The 18928-nt window shown below is 36.6% G+C and overlaps 1 protein-coding gene across 2 annotated transcripts in view; it reads left to right on the top strand.

Annotated features, from left to right (window-relative positions):
- scat (VPS54 subunit of GARP complex scat) overlaps window positions 1-18928 on the top strand; it is a 393993-nt gene that overhangs the window by 309489 nt on the left and 65576 nt on the right. For both annotated transcript variants that reach the window (XR_016548906.1, XM_090398663.1), the window contains one exon: window positions 13951-14056. Coding sequence is in view for 1 of the 2 variants with exons in the window: in XM_090398663.1 (XP_090254789.1) it covers window positions 13951-14056 (106 nt within the window). In the remaining variant the exon portion in view is untranslated. Of the gene's footprint in view, window positions 1-13950; window positions 14057-18928 lie in introns of those variants that run through there.

Consider the following 18928-nt stretch of genomic DNA (forward strand, 5'->3'; position numbering starts at 1 on the left):
TGCACTGAGCTGACGGGAGGGTGTGGCATCTACAGTATGAGGCCATGATCCCATCATGCCAGATTTGGCTTTGTTCAAGGAGGTGGTGGCTCTGTGATGGTTTGGGGAGCATTCTCATGTGACACATTAGGTTCCTTAGTGTGCCTGGAGAGGTTCTTAAATGCTGCGAGCTACCAGAATGTGCTGGCTGATCACCTACACACTTTCATGGCCTTTGCACATCCTGCAGCTGATGGTCCATTTCTGTAGGACAATGTATCACACCACCACCAGGCCCCACCCACCTAGGCATGGCTCAAGGAATACTCATCTGAGTTTGGGACCACCCATTTGCACCCCCAAAGTCCCTCAATTTAAATCTGATATCGAATCTCTCTGGGATGCAGTAGAGTCAGACATTAGAATCATGTACCCAGGACCAGTGTGTGTAAGGTACAGTTGCAGACAATGCTATAACAGGCATCTGGTATAGTCAATGTCTCAGAGATTGCAGGCTGTTATTCATGCTAGAGGAGGACTGATGCACTATTACGCAGGCATCTCTAATGTTTTGTCCATTGAGTGTATGACCTGCATTAATTTAGCATTGATATCTTCTTCTGGTCTGGCTCCCACTAGTAAGACTTCAATAAAGGTCGAAACCAGTCTATGTAATGGCCTTTCCCATAATGCACAGCATTATACATGTCTGAAAGGATGTAGGTTTTGTCTTATGGGATACTGAAGTGATGTGAAGTTATTAACCTCTATACCAACAGCCTAGTCATGAAGATATTTCACATGCAAACTTTGTTTGCTTACACTTAGAAAAAAAATGAAACAAGAATATAATTTCTTGACATGTTTATTTAAGCTTTTTTGTGTAGCTCTCTTACAGAGTCCTTAACTATTACCCACATTCTCAGCTTTGTTTTAAGGTTCATTGCTTTACCTTTCAGTATTTTATCCATTGCCTATAGGTTTGCTTTCACTTTTTTGTTATTTCTGTTTTATGGTATAAATCGCAAATCATGTTCCTTCCTGGCTGTGCAAAGATTTTTCATCTTCTTATTCCTGAATACAGTCATTTGTTCTATCAGCATTCATCATTAATGTGTATCTCTCTCTCTCTCTCTCTCTCTCTTTCTTTCTTTGCTTATCGTCAGCACAATTCTCTTGTTCTTTTTCAATAATGACTATCTGTAAATCTTAGGTTATTGATTTGTCTACCTTGAACTGAAATTCCGCTAATATCTTCCTGGGCTAAGGATATGGAATCTCCTTGCTTTTTACCCCCAGAACCATCATCCTTTTTTCCAGTATTTCTCATGGCAGCCTTTGCAATATTGTTGATGTTTTGTAATAATTGTATCGGATTGCTGTCTGTTCCATAAGATTAGAGTAGCTCATGCCATTTTCTGATCTATGCTGGTGAATTCTTTCTGAAATTTACTAAAGTAATCATAAATATTTCAATTTTTATGTAGGTTTTTCCAAAATTAATCTTAACATTAATATTTGGTGCACTTTACTCGTCTCTTCTGAATCGTGTTTGCTTTTTTCTATTTGATTCCTTATTTTCTCTGTTTCCTTTTTTTTAATCATCATCATTAAATTCCTGATGTACCCTCAAAGGAGTGTACAGGATATGATAGTACTACATGAAAAAACTTACATCACCACTAACTTCCTCTACAATTTCCTCCAAATCAATCTGTTACCTGTCAAGACTTCAACATTATCAGATCTTATATTTCTGTTTTCTAAGGCACTTTTTACTGTATCAATCTACCTATATCTTGGTCTTCCTCTGGGTCTTTTTCCTGCCAACCTGGCAGAGAACACTTGTTTTGCTAATCTTTCCTCTCCGATTCTGTTTAAGTGACTGATTAGCTCTGAGATTAGCTCTACTAACACATTCCTGGATGCTAACAATGTCAAGTTCTCATTGTCAATATCCTCGTTTTTAATATGATATTGCCAGTGATGCCATCCGTTCATATTCCCAATCTTTCTCAGGACTCATATCTGTGGTCTCTAGTCTTTGGTCAAGTATTTTATTTCTAACCCAGCTCTCAGATCCATAAGTTAAAATTAGCATGAACACTGTCTTTGTATGCAGCTAATTTAATGTTTTGACTACTGTATATGTCGGCATATATGACTACCAGCATATAAGACGAGGCCTATTTTAGGCTATTTTTAGGTTTTAAGCTTATGTCGGTTGTATAAGACGACCCCCCAATTTCTTCTTTCTTGTATTAATGCAATGTTATGTATTGTTGTTATATGGAACCAAGTTAAAACCAGTGATAATCTTCAAACGTAAAACGAAACCTAAGATAAAATTTCCTTCAGGTGTTTTTGTACATTTTCACGAAAAAGGATGGATGGATGAAAATGGTGTGAAATTATGGATAAATAATGTGTGGAACACGTGACCAGGCAGTATAATGAAGAAACACAGTTTATTAGTATGGGATATGTTTCGTAGTCATTTAACTGAGAATACTAAAAGTCTTCTAGAAAAAATAACACAAAAATTGCTGTTATACCAGGTGGTTTAACTTCTATATTGCAACCATTAGACATCTGCTTGAACAAACCATTTAAAGATCACATACGAGAAGAGTGGAATAATTGGATGTTGACTAGTGAAAAATCATTTACAAACGGTAGATCTATGTGCACTGCATCACTTGATATGTTGTGCAATTTTGTGATCAAAGCATGGAATAAAGTAAAAAGTAGAGACTGTAATAAAATCATTTAAAAAGTGTAGTATCTCTTATCTTATGGTTGGTACAGAAGATGATCTGTTGTGAGACACTGATGACAATGAAAACGAAATCAATTCACCAGATTTGAACTGGGATCCATATGACGACATTTAAACAGTGATGAAGAACTATTTTCAACGAATGATAAAGAAAATTAACATGAAAATTGAGGTTAATAATTATTATTTGTTTTTTAAGACTTACATCTATTTAATATTTTAAATAAATTTATGTAACAAAAAATTAATCTGATTTGTTTATAAACATTACCTATTTTCTTATATAACAATGTATTGCAACTACCTAAATGTTTCGAAAAATTTAACAATTTTTCGAAATAATTACTCCATCCTTTAAGGATATCTTTTTTCTCCTGTTTTCATGTTACCTTTATCATCTCTAATTCCTTTTACAGCTCTCTCTTCTCCATTTCTGAGCTTTTTCAACAACCTCCCAAATTTTCTGAAATGCAGATTTGAATCCAGTACCTTGAAATACAGTGGAATAATTGAAATACTTGAAGTACATCTTACCACCTTCTTGATATTTATTTTCTATGTTCTTATCAAAGGTATTGAAATTGATCTTGTCCATTCTTTTGATATTTTTCCTTCCTTTGTGCAGTATTTACCCATCTGATGCAGTTTGTCATTTAACTGCCATGCTTCCACATCTCTATCTCTCTCTCATGAACTTATCATTCCAGGAGCTTTATTGTATTTATCTGTCTCTCCCTGTGCGCTTGGAAGTGATTTATCCTTTGATTCATTAATCAACTTTGTTTGGGCCTCCATGTCTCCCTGTATCTTGTATAACTGAACAGTATCTTGTCCATCTCTCTCTCTCTCTCTCTCTCACACACACACACACCTATTTTCATCCTTTATGGTTCTTTCTTTTGGTCCATTTCTTGTGATTTCTTATTAAAAGCCTTTTCATACTTTTCCTTTCTTGTAAAAAAAGCTATTCTTTGTTTAACTGCTTAAATATTACACTGTTATTCTGTTGTGATACTTGTTCAAGTTAGTTTTGATTTAAGAGAATCAGAATCCAAGAAAGCTGATACCTTCAAATTACTCACAAAATCTTTTGCATTATGCTAATTTATCTTTTCTGAGATTGCTGTTTATTTTATTCTGAAAAGTACCTGCAATGATTGTCATGATTTTAGTAATTTTACAATACTACACCAGATAGGTAGAAAGTTAAGACCTTATCATCATTAAATTTAAATATTGTTGATTACAATTTTTAGGAAATAAAAAAAAAAGTTGTTGCTCAAAAGAACAGTGGTAAAGGGTTTGAACAAAAAAGAGGAGAAATTTATTCTGTGAGTTTGGAGTTGAGCCAAATGAGTAGGTGTCTTAACAGGTTTAAAGGAAAGTACAAAATTTATGTCAATACTAATGAATAGCAGCTATGGAAATATCTACAGAGACTATATACAGTAGAAACTGAATAACATTGTAAAAGAGAGTAGATCAAATTAGTAACAGTTCATTAATGAATTATTCCCTTCTACACAGTTGATTTTCAACAAGTTTTAGGAAGACAACTATCTCAGATGTGAGAACAATATCCTAGAGCTGGATGAATTTGGGATTTGTACAGGGGTAATAGCACTGGTTAACAAATAATCCTTTTGTATTTATTAAGCACCTTAATTAATTTAGGCAATTCCACTGTATTTCAAGGTACTGTATTCAAATCTGCATTCCAGAAAATTCCATTAAGTAAGTTTTTTTTACATATATGTATGGTTTTCATTGATTTTGATTGTTAGATTATTACTTTGGTTTAGTGCATCAGAATCTTCTATGAAAAAACATTTGATATGACATCCAAAATTAGAATCTGCCATAAGATAAGTATATTTGTAGAAAGTTTTCCTACTTGATTACAAAGTAAATTATACTTGACAAGAAATTGTATTTTTGTTTAATCCTTTAATCAAGTGCCAGAAAACAAAACTTGTGCGTGAGGTATCTTCATGACTAGGTTACTTGTATACAGAGGCTGTTGACATCACATTGATCCTTAGAATCCCATATTGCAAAACAAATTTCCTTTTGTTCATAACATGTCCAAAAGTAGTATCTTCCTAGGTCTGACTTTCACTGTTGAGACCTCAAAGGTTGAAATCAGTCTGGGTAGTGACCCTTCCCATAATGCTTAGTAAAATACACATCTGAAAGGAAGTGTGTATTATAGGATACTAAGGCAGTTGATATGAAGTCAACAGCCTCTGTATACAAGTAGCCTGATTGTGAAGATACTTAAAGCACAAATTTTGTTTCTTGCACTAGGATAAAGGATTAAACAAGAATATAATTTCTTGTCAAGTATAATTTACCAGGACCTTTCAGATATTCTTTTTATATCTTACAAAATCGTACCAACCTGGTGCGAATGTTAAGGATGTAAGCGAGTCAATTAGAATGCAAAAGCAGGGGGGGGGGTGAAAGAATTGATAGTAGTAGCAGGAACGAATGATTTGAAAGGAGACAAAATGGCTATGAGAGAGGATTTGAAGGAATTACTTGAGGTAGCAAAAGAGAAGAGTGAGAGAGTTAGGATGGTGAGTCTGTTGCCATCCTATGTTGCATTTTTATATCTTACAAAATCGTACCAACCTGGTGCGAACGTTAAGGATGTAAGCGAGTCAATTAGAATGCAAAATTAGAGGGTGAAAGAATTGACAAAATGGCCATGAGAGAGGATTTAAAGGAATTACTTGAGGTAGCAAAAGAGAAGAGTGAGAGAGTTAGGATGGTGAGTCTGTTGTCGCAGTATGACGGTGAAGAGTATAGAAGGAGGGCCAAAATTGCTAATGACTTTATGCGCAGATTATGCAGGAGGAGTGTGGAAATTGTGGATATGTGGAGTGAGTTTGATGGGCGAAAGGATTTATATAAGATGGATGGTTTATTTGAATGGATTTGGTGTACGGAGACTTGAAAAGGTGTTGTTCAATGAAGTGGATGTGCAGAATCAGAGAAACTAGAGTTACTGGGAGGGGGGTGGAGTAGATATGCAGACTTTAGGGAGACAGTAGAGTGTATGAATGTGTGTAATATGCCCGAGCGAGTATGAAGGACAACAAATCAGAATGGGATAGTTAGTATAAGGCATCAAAATAGGGATGGGACAAATGGGCTTCTGCAATTCATGTATACTAATGCTAGAAGTATTAGGAACAAGAAGGAAGAATTTTTGGCCTTGATTGGCACTTCCAGGCCACAGGTTATTGGCATTAGTGAAACATGGCTGACAGAAGATGATATAGCTAGTGGAATTGAATGTGAGGGGTATGGTGTGTTCAGGAGTGACAGGGTGAATAAAATGGGGGAGGAGTGTTATTGATGATAGCTGATGAGCTGCAGCCAAGGAGAATAGAAGTGGAACTGCAGGATAGAGAAAAGAGCACATTTGAGGCTATTTGATGTGAGATTGAGACTAGCAGAACAAAATATACAGTTGGGTGCTGCTATAGACCAGGTGATGGAATAGATAGTGAAGTAGTATGCATAAGCAAATAGAAGAAATGAGTGGAAGGAGGGTAATTATTATGGGGGATTTCAACTATGGTAACATTGATTGGAAAGAGGAGAGGACACATGGGAGAAAGGAATTGGATTTTATGCGGTTATTAAGGGATAGCTATCTGTGACAGCATGTAATGGAAAATACTAGGGGTCAGAGATAGAGAGAGTGCTTGACCTAGTAATTGCATCTGAGAATTTGGCTGTAACGAATATGACCACGTTGCCACCAATTGGTGAGAATGATCATAGGGTCTTGATTTGGGAGGTGGCTAAAGGTGTGGAATTTACAATTAAGACGGTACATGTGGAATTATCGGGCTGGTAAGTATGACAAGCTTAGGAGTTTGATTGGTTCAGTGCCATGGCATGTAAAACTGCAAGGGCTGGATGTTGATAGTGCATGCGAGGCGGTTAAGAAGTGTTTGCAGGAGGCAATGGTTGACTGTATACCTAGAGTGAATAATAAATCAAGTAGGGGTTAAATGGATGAATAACACCATTAAGCTTGAACTGCAAAAAAAGAAACAACTGTGGAGGAATTTAAGGAGAAAGGTGGCCGGCAGGCACATGAACGGTATAAAGTGCAGACCAGATGGGTAACGAGTGTGGTAAGACAAGCAAAAGCAGATTATGAAAGAACATTAGCCATGCAGGCTAAAGAGAATCCCAAACAGTTTTTTCGATTTGTTGCAAGTAAAAGAAATAATGTATATGGCAGAATGATTTTAAAGAATGCCGATGGTAAGGATGTTTAACTTTAATATAACTTTCTAAGTTTTTAACTTTCTCTTTCTGTATAACCTATTGTATTTTCTGCTGATTTTAATATTATTTCCTTTAATTTGCACCAATGTTCTTTGATGCTTATATTCTATTTTGGTAGTTCTTTCAGGTTTTTATCTAGTTCTAGTTGATATTTTTTTAGAATATTATTGTCTTGTAGTTTATTTACATTCAGTCTCCTTTTGACCCTAAAGTCCTTTTAGATTTTAACTTTATTTTTAGGTTTGCTAGTACTAGCCTATGGTCTGATCCACAGTCTGCAGCAAAAGGATCTGCAATTTAGGATACTTGATTTCCATCTTTGGCAATAATATAGTTGATCATATTCTTGGTTTGTTTGTCTGGTGATATCCATGTCCATTTTCTTTGGCGTTTTTGTTGTTTAAAGACAGTGTTGGTTATTGTTAGTCTATTATTTGAGCAGAAGTTTAGCAGTCTTTTGCCACATTCATTGCTTTCTCCGTAACCAAACTGTCCAATTACTCTTGGCCAGTGTCCCAGTCTTTGTCTACTTTTGTGTTTAAGTCCCCCCCCCCCCCATTACATTTAGGAGATCTTGACTTGATGTCTGCTTTACTGCTTTTTGCAGATCTATATAGAACTCCTCAATATCTTCTTCTGATGAGTTGAACTTGGTGAGTATACTTGAATAATAGTCAGTGATCCAATTGATGTTTTAAATCTTGCTTTAATCATTCTAGGAGAAATAGGACAATAGTGAGTTTTGAGCCTTTGGTTTTAATATAAATGCTACTCCCTTCTGGTGTTTGTTGTCCTCCCTACCTGAAGTAAAAATTTTGTACTGTCCATGGTGAAATTCTCCTTTTCTAGTCCATTTGGTTTCACAGAGACCAATCATTTCCTATCTGTAGTTGTCAATTCATGCAGTAGTATTTCCAGTGCTCCTTCCTGGTGAAGGGTTCTTACGTTCCATGTTCCTATGCTTGTTATGTTTTTCCTGTCTACTAGGTGATGTTTTATTCCAATGACATATTTTTCGCCTTCACTATCTTGGTTCCCTAATAGTGGGCACGACCCTTGTTTGACCGGGTGACGGTCGAGCCAGCATGCATCTTTAGGTTGGTTAGAGTTCATTCAATTTCAATGGTTAAGTTTCGTCAAGTGTCAACCACCACTCCTTGACTTGAATTCAGCCACTCCTAACATGGAGTACAAACCTTGTTTACACCCAATTCACTGAATACAGTCACTCTGCTTGAGATTGCCATATCTGGCTACCCTCACTTAGTTTAGCCTGTGGCTCAACACAGTTTACTGGGGGTGTGCTTCATGCTCACTCTCCCCAGCTGGAGGTAGATTTGACACCTCATTTATAATAACATCATCTGATGAGATGATCAAATCCAAGACCTTCAATCCTGATGTGCCCTTTATTACATATTAGCTGACTTATATTAACTGATTTATTAACTAACTTATTTCATTGGATTTCAAACCAGCATCCTTAGAGCAAAACAACATGCCACAGTTTATACATGACAATGATCTTCTATTCAAGCCAAAAGCAGATTGTTTTAAGTCAGCTTCATGCACTCCAGGATATACTAGAGGATGGAGTTTGTCTTTATGAGAACAGATCAAAGTTGCTAATTTATGTTATTCGATTCTTTTTTCTGATGAATTTTTTAAAATGAATTTTGAGGTGATAACTGTTAAGGTAAGTTACAAAAGAATCCAATGTATCTTGCCCATGGGGCCAAATTGCAAGCACACCATTAAGAGCATAACACAGTTAGCATCTGTTAGCTGTAAATTAGTAAATAGGAAATGAGCATCAAAACTATTATGTCTGAATTTTTAAGGATGTGATTTTTAATGGGCAGATTTATTTTTTTTCCTCCCATAAAAGTAGAGGCGTTACCAGTGGGGATGGGGGCAAGTAATGTAGCTAACTGTTGAGTAGGTTTATAAGTTGGACTGTCTGTACTATCAACTATAGGGTATAGGGGAATACTGGATTTTTACTAATGCACCTAACAGACATTCTTGATTTAATTAAGTCTAAGCCCCTCCCACAATATCTTCTTTGAATGATTCCAATTTACTATGATGTATGCTGGCTACTTTTACTTGGCAATGAAAACTCTATAAACAGATTAATGTTACTTCAATAGCCCCCCCCCCCCACCTTTGTCAACATTTATGGGAAGCATTTTGAGAAGAAAGTACTTACCATAGCTACTTTCAGATCCTTGCATAGTCATGCTACATTAATGATGTTTGTCATTGGTCTCTTTGGATTCTTTTGTAACTTAATTCATGCAATACAGCCACTGCTAAACTTTTATACCTCTATATTATTTCAGGCATTTCTTGTTTAATATCATCTACTCCAGCTTTTTCTACTTAAAGTATTCCTGATTGCATTCCCCTTGAATATTTTCTACTGCTGTTATGTCACTGCTCTTTTCATTTAATGATCTTTCAAAGTAATTACTCTAGACATCTAGAATATTTTTAATCTTCAATTTTAAAATCATCACATCTAGTTCCTTTCACTCTGTCAGCTACTGGAACACATCCAAACTTAACATCAGCCAAGTAGTTCAAGATTGTTATTGTCAGCATAAGACGCATAAGTGGAAAAGAAATTGAACTACCAGAATAATTGGTTAAGTACCAGTTGACATATTATGTGTGACTGAAACAAAGAAGACAAAAACAGGTGAGATTTTTCTATGCAACAAATGCAAAATGTTATATGCAGGCAATAACATAATCAGAGAAAATAAGGAGTAGCTATGGTATTCAACACTAAATATGAGGATAATCTTTTTTGAATGGCAGACAATATCAAGTAGAATGATGTGGGCAAATATCAGAATGAGGAACTGGACAACAAAACTTATTTGTAACTATATGATCCCGCAGAAGGTTCTACTAAGGAAGAAATGGAGGAATTTTTTGAGGCATTAGAGAAGGAAGCTTATATATTGAAAAAGTAAAAGTAGATCTAAACCACAAAGGTAGGAAATGATTACCAGACATATAGAAATGTTTTGGGAAAATTTGGAGAAAAGAGCAAAGCTAATAATAATGGTAAGTACTTAAGTAAATGGTAATTTTCAGGACATGGAAGAGTTACAGTAATCTACCATGTATATCCGATCCTTTAATTATCAGAGGCAAGTTTGGATAATTGAAGCACTATTGGTGCTCTACAGACAAGTCGGCTGACATACAATGGTCGGTTAATAATTGAAGGGTCATTCTTAAGATCAAATAAACAGTAGATTACTGTATTACTAAAAATCATGTTCCAAAAAAAATGTGCACAAATTCGCATGAAGAGAAGATGCCAGAAATAAGAAAAGCCTCATTGACTATGTTATTATAGATGCATTGTTTTTCCACTGGTTCAGGACAGAACAGTATATATATACACACACACACAGAAGATTTGATACTGTAAGTGATCACTTCATATTGAAAAGAAGAGTGCGTAAGAAAGTTTTAAAATCAATCAAAGTTGAGCAGCTTTCAGATATGAACTGTAGAATAAAATACACAAACATTATTCAAGAAAAAAATAAAGTTTGAAAACAAGAACTACACCTAGGATAATCATTGGCAAACCCTGAAGAAAATATTGATTCAGCCAGAGTCATGTGGTGAGGCTGTCTGCAAAGATAAGAAAACACCAGAATTCCTTGGCAGACTCAGGAAATTAAAGAGGTAGTTAAGATAAAGAACAAAGTTCAGAAAACCATCTTGACAATCTCTTCATTCACTCAATTCTCTTAATTTTTTTCTTAACTAGTTTTCTTTCCAAGTAGACTATAGAGGTGACCTCTTGGTAAACTCAGACCATAATCTTGTACAGTTTACTCTGAGGTGGAATGAAATTTATCTTAGCTATGCTCAATTTCATGTCCTTTGGCATTATGATAGTCTTAATTGGGATGACTTCTGGGCTTCTGCATATCTTTTCCATTGTTAGACTACTATACTGAAGGCCTTCATTTTCCATTACATTCAAAATTCTCTTTTCAATATCCACGTTTCATTTTCTAACTGGTGTGTCAAGCAGTTCAACAAAAAATCATATTCTCAGCAGCTTGGATTGAGAAGAAAAAACAAAAAAATCAGCTATATTCTTTGACTATACTGAATCCTATAACTGTCGCAATGTAACAGTTAACAAATTTGAATCTGGTTTCAAAAGAGCAAAATTATGAAAACTCCCTTCTTGCCCAAAATGTAGTTGTGCTTTCTGTTCCTTGCAGAATTGTCGGTGCAATCATTTCTCTGTGCATTTGCCTTTCTCTCACCCAGACAACAATACTATAATTATAGCTAAAAGCAAAGCTGAACTCTGGCATCAACTTCCAACTCCTGTAGATATGACCAAGGCAAATCACTTCTAATCATACAGCAACAGTGTATTATGTGCCTCTTTTGTATGAGTGGTCATGAGAACATTGGTGCTAATGATATCTTGTATGCCAAATCTTAACAAGTTTCATGTACAGTTATGTTTCAGAATTGACATTTGTACCATACCATGTTATTTCTGCACACTATTATATTCAGTTGGTGGCTAATCCAGAGTATTGAAGTAATGCCATATCAACTCATTCAGCAAAAAAGAAAAAAAAAAGGGGAGGTGGGGGAGAAAATGAAAAAAACGTCTGCAGTCAAATTATTAATGCACTGCTTTTACCTATGTCCTCTCCAAATACTGGTTGTTGCTGATTATCAGTTTCTTTGCTACATGGAAATCAGTCAATTAATTGCTGACCACTAATATGGATTCTCTTCCAGCAGATCTCCCTGCACAATTTATCTCTAGATGTGCTATCGAAAGGATTGGAGAAACTTGTGCTGTTACTCAAGATGTTTCTAATGCATTTGATATGATATAACATAAAGGGCTGCTCAGGAAATTGCTGTCTTATTGTTTTCCTTCCACATTTTATAATTAGGTAGCAAATTTTCATTTGCTTTCTAGTTTATCATGTACTGGTGGATAGCTTTCTCTCTCTTCAAATCTTTCTACCAATTCGGAAGTGCTTCCAGGATCTGTTCTAGTACCTGCCCTCTTTCTCCTCTATATAATTTTTTTCTTTATTTTCACTTTCTTTTTTTTCTCTTCACTTATTTTAACTTTCTTTCACGGACTTCAAATCCATCTGCAGATAGTATGCTTCATTCCTCCTGCTTATTTGACAAACCTTGCTGTGTTCAAACTTTCCAAGCTTTAAGATCTTTGACAACCAATGCCTGTAACACTAATCTACATGCTATTCTTTAGTTGGTGTGATGACAACCTAGTCATCTTCATTGCTGCCATAACAAGATTTTAGTTCATATCCCCTTATTTCTGATAATACCCAATTTCCCAGAAAAGACTATTTCTCTTCTTAGACAAACATTTACATTTAGCCTTTCTTGGTGCAAACACCTCACATCTACAGCTTCCTTAGCCTTTTTTATTCTGCTTAAAATATTACTGTTCAACTGGTCATCTACAAACTATACAAATCCTTTGTTTGCTTACACTTGGATAAAGGATTAAACTAAATATATAATTTATAGTCTAACCAAGTGAAAAAACTTCCAATATCTTTTCTCTAATCCAGAGCAATTTAATAATAAGGTGTGACACCTTTTGGCAACTGGCATACGGAAATATGATCTACATTGCTTCAACCTTGGTATCGCCTCTGGGTCTGACTCCCACTGAAGAGACCTCAATAAAGGTCAGAACTGGTCTGGGTAGTGACTCTTCCCATAATGCACAGCATTATACGTCTGCAAGGAGATGTGCTTTGCATTATGGGATACTAAGGAAATTGATGAGAACTCAGTCTACCTTTGCCACGAGTTGCCCCAGTCCTGAAGATACTTCAGGTGCAAACTTTGTTTGCTTACACTTGGATAAAGGATTAAACATAAATATATAATTTATGTACAAATCCACTCAGCCTTAGAATATTGCTTCCACATTTAGAGTTCCAAAAACTTTCTTAAAAATTCTTGATGCTATTTAGAAAAGGGCAGTTCATCACTGATCCTTACCACAAGCTAACTTCATCCTCTATCTCACAAACACTGCCTATTTCTGCTTTTTTTTTTTTTTTTTTGGTATAGATACTTCAATAAATGCTGTTCTGCAGAACTAGCATCCATTTCTCCTAAATCTACAATAACATATGCAGTAGCTTCCCAGCATCCATTTTAAATTCAGCTGACTCACTGAGCTTGCTTCTTCTCTCAGTTCTTTCATTTCATCTATATCTGTTCTCTGTAATAGCATCATGAGTATTTCCCGAGGATTATGACTTCAATATGTCATCCAAAGAATGGTGGCTCTTACATATTATCCTTCGTAGCACCTTATGGTCATGTACAGCGAGTGTGGTGGGTTGTCCTTGCAGGTGGCACCTGCAGTTGACTTTCTGCACTTTCATCTCAGTATCATATCATTGATTGTTAACCTGGGATGACCCAATTTGTCTAAACAGTTTGCAGAACAGATAAGCCTGCATCATGATATCCTATCATAACACCTCTTTCAAACTGTCAGTTCCCTCCTTGCTGCAAACATGTGACTCATTACATGGCATGATGAACTTTATGTCTGTTGACTTCTTTCCAAGCAGTGTGTTTACTGCACTGGAGTAACTAATTAACTTGTTCTTGTTTTTATTAATTCACAGCTCTGTTACATGCCAGTCTTTGCAGGCTTGTTCAATGTGATTATGATTCATTCAACATACTCTTACTTTTTTTTTTTACTAACACAAGTGTATTATAGTGTGGAGTTTGCTATGGTGACAGTTGACAATAGCATTAAATTTGCTGTGGTAATTGCTAAATTTTAAATGGTATTGTTACAGAACTGCACTTCTGCTCTTGAAAATGGTAGTTGAATACTGTCAGTGTGCACAAGATATTCCTCTGATTGCTTCTGATTTACTGACTAAAGTGCTAGAACTTCTAAAAGTAAGTACATTCATATGAAAGAAAATTGCATAAATGTAGGATTTATTGAATGAAATATTTTGTCACTATTAAAAGTATTGTTAGTAGTTGTGTGAGGAACAGATTTTTCACTTGGAGAGTTGTGAATGAATGGAATGAGTTGCCAGAGTCAGTTGTTAGCACTTTGTCTGTTAACGGGTTTCAAGGAGAGGTATGATAAATTGTGTGGATAGTTTGGGTCTCCTGTGATGAGTCTTTGGACTCCATGGAAGTGCCTGTACAATAATAATTTCTAATCAAGCTGTAAAAAACCTATAGCACATTGGTGCCATGCTTGGGCAAATGTCAAGAAGAAACCTTTTTTGTTTTGAACAGTTGGAGGTTGTAGTCCTAAGGGAAACTGTGGGAAGGACTATTTGCTTCACAACGTTTGGAATTGGACATATATAGATATATTGGCCAGCAGTTCCTTGTGTCGGTACACAATAAATAACGGAAAAAACTCACATAGAAAGATTATTTATTAGTATAATTTTCGCCTGTGTGTCACAGGCATCTTCAGTACATTAAGCTCAAAATTAAACACTAACTGACAATTCCAAAAAGTGCCACCTAAGTAGCTGGTGTAAGATAACTAAAAAGGTCAATAACTTTCCTAAAAAAAAAAAAAAATTAATACAATAAAAAGTATCTTAATCATCCAGGTGTCTACCAGATTCCATGCTCTTGTGGATTATCTTATTTCGGACAAACGGGAAGATCTGCCTCTATTCGGCTAGAAGAACACCAATCTTATATTGAATACTTTAAACCTGAAAAGTCTGGACTTTCTGAACATGCCATCTTCACTAGACACAGAGTTCATTGGAGAAAGACAAGAGTTCTTCACAAAAGTCAGTTTCTCATGGAACGCCTTTATAAAGAAACATGTGAAACTCTACTTCATTCTCCTAACTTAAACAGATCCGACGGCTTATGTCTATGTCTATCCCCTTTATTGGAGATAGTACTTTACAAATCAGCTAACCTTCCTAACTTTTTATTGTATTAGTTTTTTATTTTTTTTTAAATTTTTTTTTTTAGGAAAGTTATTGACCTTTTTAGTTATCTTACACCAGCTACTTAGATGGCGCTTTTTGGAATTGTCAGTTAGTGTTTAATTTTGAGCTTAATGTACTGAAGATGCCTGTGACACACAGGTGAAAATTATGCTAATAAATAATCTTTCTACGTGAGTTTTTTCCGTTATTTATTGTGTACCGATATGTCTACTCACGGTTTACCTCTTTTAAAACTTAGTTCCTTGTGTGTTTGAAGGAAAGTAGAAGAATGGTTAGTGTCCGCACGGTTAGGCTAGTGGCTTTGCGCTTCGCAACCATATGCCTGGGGAAGGAGTGTCCCAGGTTCGATTCCCATCAAAGACGTGAAGAACTTGAGGATCTTCCTCAGGCATAGCCAAGTTAGCCAGTCTTGAGTGCGGGCAGTAGGGTTTTTTCCCACCAGTTTATCTGGCGTTTTTCATCCCGCAAGCAGGCAAACCCAGCAGCAGATTAGGTGACAGGTCGGTTTGGAGTGGTTCTAACAAAGAAGTCGCATCTAAGTAACATGCAGACCCTGCATACGAAACGGGAATAACGCATAGTGAAAGAAGAATGGTGTTAGTCAATTTAACAGAACAGAATCCATGAAAATACCTGTAGAAGAGATACAAAGTGGAAGTATCATATTAATCTAATCATCCTCTTCTGGGACAGCTTCTAGCATTTTTACTTCGGTTTTTGGTCCACCACCCACATGTGAGAACAACGTTCTAAGATAGAGTGGATTTGAGATTTATGTAGTGGTAGGAGTTATACAGGTGTGAGATAATATGGTCCAATCTGCATACGTTTTCAATGCGAAAGAGGCTATGGCTATGATGTACTTATGTCAGGAGAGGCTAGAAGTATAAATCAGTACAAAAGAGATACCTGGTCTTTAATGGAGATTTGGCTATTATTATCATGGGGGGGGGAGAAGTGTTGTATTTTTTGCATGAAATAAGGCAACAAGGAGATCAATGTTGAAGGCACATATACAGTAGTGAACAAATTAATCCAAACACTCATATTTTAAAGAAAAATTTTAATTTTGCAAGAAAATAAGTACAAAAATTAAACTCCAACTTTACTTAATAATTTATATGTTCCTCTGTTCCTAATAAGGTCATTAATTTGCTTCAGCATGGACTACTAATGTAGAACACATTTTTCTTATTTCTGCATCTTGAAAGCATTATTTTATAATGGATTATATTAAGTTATTCTTTGTATCACAATTTAATTTTCCAAGTCTCTTTTTTACTTTGGCCCACAAATTTTATATTGGGTTAATGTCAGGAGAGTTACCTGGCCACAAGCGATTTGAGGTAGTGATTTTTGAGGAATTCTTTCTCTTTTTGTGAAGTGTGGCATGGAGCGAGAGCTTGTCAATGCTGATGAGTTCTTTGTTTTTCTGGATCTGTGGTACCATTCTTTTCTTCAATATTTTTATCTATTGGTCACTTTTCATCATACTGTCAACAGGCAGAAGTGATCCTGGAATGTCATATTATTATTCAGGCCTCCATGGAGTCAAAAGACTCATCGTGGGAGGTCCTTCCTAAGAACATAAAGTCTGTCAAGACTCATCGAGGGGAGGTCCACACTAAGAAACACAGTCTATCATACCACTCCTTAAACTCATTGACCGTTCTCGCCCTCACCACTCCATCAGGCAATGCATTCCATGGTTCAACGACCCTCCATGCAAAGAAACCACTCCTCACCCTCTTGCTCAGTTTCCTTTCGTAACTTCGAGGGATGGCCTCTTGTCATCACTCCTTCCCGCTGTTCAACCAAGCGAAAGAACTCCCCAGTGTCAACCCTGTAACCACCTCTCAACAGTTTAAAGTCTCAATGATATCACCTCTCCTTCTTCTATCCACCAAACTCTGCAGTCCACATTCCCTCAGCCGATCCTCATAACTATCCTTGTACAGTTCTGAAACCGTCTTTGTATCCTTTCCACAGTTAATTTATCCTCTTCAAATCCTGGGGACCAAATCTGAGAACAATAGTCCACGTGTGGTCTGATCAGAGAGTTATACAACGGAATGATCACCCTCTTATCTCTGCAGGTCAGTGTCCTCATAATTGCAGCAATCCTCTGTGTTACCTTCACCACCTTTGCAATATGTCCCCTAAACTTCAGGTTTCTATCAACCATCAACCCCAGATCTCTTGCCTCCCCCTACTTCCTCCAGTATAGCTCCTCCAATAGAGTATGCAGCATCCCATCGATGTTTCCCAAACCTCAAGACCTTACATTTTGCTGCATTAAACTAACACCCCATTCATTTGCCCATCTATCTAGCTTATTCAAATCCTCTTGCAGGGCTACCACATCTGCACTGTTACTAATAATCCTTCCCAGCTTTGCATCATCCGCAAATAACTGAATATCCCCTTGCAATCCACTGACAATGTCATTGATATAAAGGTTAAACAATATAGGTCCTAGTACTGAGCCCTGTGGTACTCTACTTGTAACCCTTTGTCTCCTTGAAACTGCTCCACCATACACAACTCTCTGATACCTATCAGACAGCCAATCCTGAATCCAGTTGACCAATCTGACATCCAGACCCATGTGCTGCAACTTAAATATCAGCTTATCATGTGGCACCCTGTCAAATGCCTTTGCTTAGTCTAAGAAAATTGCAGTATATGCCTTTCCCTCATCTAATGTTCTTGTAACTTTATTATAAAAGGCTAGCATACTGCTAAAACAAGAGCGCCCTCTCACAAATCCATGTTGACTCTCACAGATAACATTACCCTCATCTGCCCAATGCTGTATACGGTCCCTCACTACTTTCTCCAAGATCTTAACAACTACTGATGACACACAGACTGGCCTATAATTAGACACTTCCAGTCTGTTACCACCCTTATGCAATGGCACTATCTTACCTTCCTTCCATTCCCTGGGCACCTTTGCCGAAGCCAGACTTTCATTGGAAAGCCAGGTTAAAGGCACTGTCAGTTCCCTAGCACATTCTCTCAAAACTCGTGGTGAAATACCATCCAGTCCCAAAGCTTTACTGACATCCAGAGTACTCAGTATCTGAATCACACTCTCCTCCTGTACCTCTAAACCTTGAACCAGCCGTATCCCTCTAGCATTAAAACTGACTCCTCTAGGACGAAATACTCCAATAAAGTGTTCATTGAACAATTCCACTATGTCCCCTGCATCAGTTACTCTATTCCCATTTTTATCCCACAATATCATTCTTCCACAGTCATTTCTCCTCCTACTAGCCACATAGCTAAAAAATTCCCTAGGATTTTCTTTGGATCTTAGGTCCAATCTCCTCTCATATTCCAGTTTCGCTTTCCTTACCACACTAGTCACTCTTCTGGCCTGTGTCTTATATTCTTCATGCATCCTCTCTTCACCTGTCTCCTTATATCTCTTTCATAGCCTCTTTTTCACATGCAATTCCTGTTTAATATTGTTTGTCATCCACTTTACTCCAAATTGTGTCCTGTTCTTCACTCGTGGTATACAACTTACCATTGCTGCTAACAAATATTCTTTCACAATTTCCCACGCATTAATGATATCCCGCCCTTCCAATTCCTCCCTCCATGAAACTTCCCGAAGTTGACGTCTAAGACTATTATAATCACCTGCATTATAATTCCACATAAGTTCCCGTCTCTTTGATACTCCTGCATGTCTATTCATTTTCCAAGTCAAAACCATATGGTCACTCTCTCCAACTGGTGGGAGAGATGTCATCCCAGTTATTATCAACTCTTCTGATGCTATAACCAAATCCAAAACTCTTGAATCTCTTGTTCCCTC

Source organism: Typopeltis vanoorti, chromosome 10 (assembly GCF_054136105.1).
Source record: "Typopeltis vanoorti isolate ZY-2024b chromosome 10, IOZ_Tvanoo_1.0, whole genome shotgun sequence".
Lineage (NCBI taxonomy): Eukaryota > Metazoa > Arthropoda > Arachnida > Uropygi > Thelyphonidae > Typopeltis > Typopeltis vanoorti.